The following is a 4,567-nucleotide window of genomic DNA, read 5'->3' on the forward strand; positions in this document are numbered from 1 at the left end:
TCAATTGGGGAATGACTTGTAATCTTTTTCAAATTAATCAACATTTATTAAGCACCTACTCTCTGCTAGGAACTGTGCTGGGGATATAGCCCATGGGAAGCGGAAACTAAGACATACCCATCTAGAGTCACTTCCTATCTTGTCTACCTTAGCAGATCAGAAGGTGTGAGCTTAAAGGGAACCCAAAGCTCCTTGCTCTAAACATGGCCAACCTTCCACTGTCTAGCTTAGTGACCTTAGGCAGGTAACTCAGCACTCTGTGCTTCAGTTTCCCCACTTGTTTAAGTGGGATGGGTTTAGACCTATAGCACAAAGCCAAGTGCAAGGGGATGATGTCACTCAATCAGTGCCAGGAGATGAGGGGAAAAATGATGATAAGTCATTTTATTATCCTGGTAATCATCATTCCAGTAGCTGAGTTCCTGACCTGGGACCTTTGCCTTCACCCGTACATAGACAATGAACCGTGGTGTTTCCCAAGGCTGGAGTCCTTGATTATAGTAGCTCCTTCCCAGGGTAACTTGTTGAAGGCAGATCTGGGCTGTCTTGAGTTGATGGGGAGAATAGAAATAGTGGGGTGTCCTGGAGCAGGGTGGGGAAGATGGTGAGAATGTTAACAGCTGCCGTTCAGATGTGAATTGTCCTTTCCACACTTTCCTTACTCTATGGAGGTTCAATTAAAGCAGCTAAGGAGTCAGAATCCACACCTCTGCAAATGGGCTCTGTTTCCCAGGGCCCCCCTGCTCCATTCTTTCCCTGGGCTCTGTGGGTTTTGACACCTCCTTGCCACATGACAGGGGGCCTTCTCACACCTTGGTCTTGGGATAAAAACACCAGCCTGCCTGGTTTGCTCCCCAGTCTCTCCCCAGAGCTGCCCCCCAATCATGGCTAACTCTCCTCACCAACAATTCCCCAGGCAGGAGGATTGGCTGCTACCCCAGGACTGGGGCTGGGGCTGGGGAAGCCACTCAGACTCAACCTCCCCCACTTCCTCTTCTGATTCCTATAGCTCATCCCCATCCTACGGACACCCAAGCTCCACAGAAAGCCTTCCCCAAACTCCGGGCTGCCACACTCAAGAGACCCCTACTCCTGTCCCTTTCCAAAGGAACAGAAGGGAACGAGGTGCCAATGGGCAGCGGCAGAGTGCCAGTGAGAGGGAGAAGCTGAGAATGCGCAACCTCTCCAGGGCCTTGCATGATTTGCGGCGCTATCTACCACCCTCGGTGGCGCCTGTTGGACAGAGTCTGACTAAGATTGAGACTCTGCGGCTGGCTATCCGCTACATTGGTCACCTGTCAGCCCTTCTGGGACTCAGTGAGGAGAGCCTAAGGCGCCGGAGGAGGGAAGGGGCAATTCAAAGCTGTCCACTCTGTCCTGACAGGCTGAGTTGTTGTCCAAACCAGACCCAGAGCCTCAGCCCAGTTTCCCAAGCTCCCAGGATCTACTCTCCCCAGCTCCTGGAAGCCTGGGGGTCCCCACCTTCCTGCCCACCAGTTCTGCCCCAGTCCAAGCAATGTGGGGAGCAGAACCTCAACATCAAGTCCTGGGGTTCCCCTTCTTACTGCTTGGGATCACCAACCAGACTTGACCTGCCTGGAGGAAGACATCAAGCTGCAGAATTTGGGAATCCTTCCCCAGCCTGTCCTGGAACACAGACCCCACACAAGTTACTCTGGGAAAAAGCCACTGAATCTGCTTCCTGGGCAATATCTCCACACTCCTCTGAGTTGACTACTCTATACCAGGTACGATGTTTCTTCTTCTATGTGCTCCCTAAGAAATTCAAACCATTTATTTGAGAGACAATTTTCAAAGACCCAAATTTGGAACTAGGGAGGAGAGTGGTGGGGGGCTGGGGTATCTCCTAATCTAATCTTCATAAAATAAGGGGATGTCATAATCAAAAGAGACTTTAGATGTAATCTAGCCCAACCCCATCATTTCACAAATTACTCTGCTATCCCATTTCTACTGGAAGGTACTCATGACCCTTCAATGGTTTAAATATATTCCTCAGGCCTTTTAGCCAACTCCCTTCCCGCCCCCCCCCCCCCCCCCCGACCCAGACCCTCCCCAGCCAGAAACTCTTGGGACCAGTCCAGTCAGAACCCCTTAGCCTGTGCAGATGGTCACACTATGACATCTAGTCCTAAACCCTGGTTTAATTTCCCTTTAATTCAATCTATTATTTATGAAGGGCCTACTATATGCAAGGTAGTGTTGCAAAGGATGCAAGGGGCAAAAGGGACTAGGAATGTTCTTCTAGTGGAGAGGTGGCTTTTTCTCCAGCAAGGCTTCCCCCATTCAGATTTCCTCATCCAAGTGCCCCATTATTCTCTTCTCCCAGGAACACTAGTGGGGACAGTTGGAAGACAGTGTTGGGGAGAGGGTCAGGTGTTCTTGTGGTGCATAGCTCAGTGGCATGTGAGGTCTCTTATAGGTTGGAGAGTAAGGATTCTGATGGAAGTAGCAAAGAATATTGACAGAGGAAATAGAGTGTACATGCAGATAAAAGAGTCCTGGGTTCAAATCTCAAATCTGTTCCTTATTACATCTGTGACTTTGTAAGTCACTTTATTTCTCCAGGTCTTAGTTTCCTTATCTGTAAAAAAAAAAAAAAATAGGGGATTGGAGTAGGTGATATCTAAAGTCCTTATTAGCTCTAAATCTTGTCATTCTCTCCTCTGGGAGCATGTTTGAGTTTCCAGAGGTCCCTTGTCATTGCTTTTAGACTCACCCAAATACTTCTACATTCCACCATCTAGTCATAGGAAAGCAAAGAAACACCCTTTCTTTTCCCATGTCTCTCAGCTTTCTATGGAGAGTGAGCTCATATGTGTCCCTGGGAATCCCATGCCCAGATATAGGCCTTGTGACAGGCAGGGATGGGAGCCCTATGTTGACTCTAGCTCCCACAGGAACAAGTGCCTATGGAAAGAAAAAAGAATCCCTCTGTTATTCTCCATTATTCTATCCATGAGTTAGCAAGTTCTCTTTCCTCTCTAGTTCACTAAGGTGCTTCTGGGAAATATTAGATGGATGACCAGGATGATGAGGAACCTGGAAACTGTAGTGACATGTGGCATCAAGAATCTTTAGCCTGAGAAAGAGAACACCCTGAGAAGGGTTATGGGAGTCACCTTCCAGTATTTGAAGGACTACACGAACCATGAAAACCTAGGAAACCAACCAACACTTAATCAAGTATTAATGTCACTAATCAACTATGTGTCTCTCTTCCTGTCCTAGGTCATCTCCACCTCTCCAGAACCCAGTTTGCCAGCTATCACAGGACCTTGCCAGGCACAGGCCATGCTCCCAAGATGTCAGCCAGAGTTGCCAGTGCAGTGGGGCTGCTGGGGTTACAATGATCTGCCTTCCATACAGGAAACAGACCCTTCACTCATGTTCAGAGAGGACAGGTCCCCTGAGTGCTGAGGTCCTCGGCTCAGGGACTCTGAACTTCAGTAGGAAGAGCTGGTGTGCTCAATTAATTGTCCACGTGTTGTTTATGTCTTAGCCCACCTCCATGAAACCCAGTAATTAAATCTATCTTATCTACTATTGTTCTGAGTTATTTTTTTTTATACTCACTGGATACCACAGAATAATACTTTGAAAGCATCCCTCATTGTATCCCCCTACAAGGTTACAGATTTAGAGCCCAAAGGGACCTTAGAGTCCTTCAGTTGTGTCCCCTTCATTTTATAGATAAGCAAAAAGAACAACAAAGTGACTTGTCTGAGGTGATAACAAGTGATGGGGGGGGGAGGCAGATCTGAAATTTGAACCTGGGTCTTCAGACTCCAAATCCAATCTTATTTGTTTGTTATTGAGGCAGCTGGTAGTGCAGTGGTTAGGGCTCTGGGACTGAGCCTGGAGTCAGAGAGAACTCAGTTCAAATCTGACCTTGGACACTAACTAGCTGTATGACCTTGGGCAAGTCACTTAACCTCTATTTGTCTCAGTTTCCTCAATTATAAAATGAGAGTGATAATAGCACCTGCTTCCCAAGGTTTTTGTGAGAATATAATGGAATAATATTTGTAAAGCACTTAGCACAGTGACTGGTAGACAGTCAGCACAATGTAATGGTTTATTCCTTTCCCCAAAAAACTCTAACACAGTAGCTGATGATGACAAGTTGTTCAGGCCCTCAAATGTTACTGTAGGTTGCTAAGGATGCCCAACACTTTCTGTTCAGAAAGAAGGAAAGGAAGGAAGGAGAGAAAGAAAGAAAAGAAAGAAGAAAGAAGAGAGGGAGTAAGGAAAGGAAAGAGGAAGGAAGGAAGGAAGGAAGGAAGGAAGGAAGGAAGGAAGGAAGGAAGGAAGGAAGGAAGGAAGGAAGGAAGAGGAAGGGAAGAAAGAAGCAGGGCAACAAAAGCTTGATTTCCATCTTTTTTAGTAGATTGTCAGGATGTTTTGTTTTGGTTTGGTTTTTTTGGTTTGTTTTTTGCCTTTTTAATGCATAATGCACTCCTAATCCTTTGGGGAAAGTGCCACTTGCTTCTTGTGCTACATTCAGTTTATAGGCTTTAGGGACTATAATCAGCGTCTCTGGAGG

At 46.8% G+C, this 4,567-nt stretch overlaps 1 protein-coding gene across 1 annotated transcript; it reads left to right on the forward strand.

The window, feature by feature from the left end:
- The first annotated feature begins 884 nt into the window (after nucleotides 1-884).
- LOC140524327 (mesoderm posterior protein 2-like) lies at nucleotides 885-3,441 on the forward strand. Its single transcript, XM_072638735.1, has 2 exons — nucleotides 885-1,748; nucleotides 3,253-3,441. Exons 1-2 carry the CDS (start codon nucleotides 885-887, stop codon nucleotides 3,439-3,441), a joined length of 1,053 nt encoding a protein of 350 aa, XP_072494836.1.
- The last annotated feature ends 1,126 nt before the right edge of the window (nucleotides 3,442-4,567 follow it).

Source organism: Notamacropus eugenii, chromosome 1 (genome assembly GCF_028372415.1).
Source record: "Notamacropus eugenii isolate mMacEug1 chromosome 1, mMacEug1.pri_v2, whole genome shotgun sequence".
Taxonomy (NCBI): Eukaryota; Metazoa; Chordata; class Mammalia; order Diprotodontia; family Macropodidae; genus Notamacropus; species Notamacropus eugenii.

Coding starts and splice junctions, on each gene's coding strand:
- LOC140524327 (XM_072638735.1), top strand. CDS start 885: ATGGCTAACTCTCCTCACCAACAATTCCCCAGGCAGGAGGATTGGCTG. Junction 1,749..3,252: donor AGTTGACTACTCTATACCAG/GTACGATGTTTC, acceptor TTCCTGTCCTAG/GTCATCTCCACCTCTCCAGA.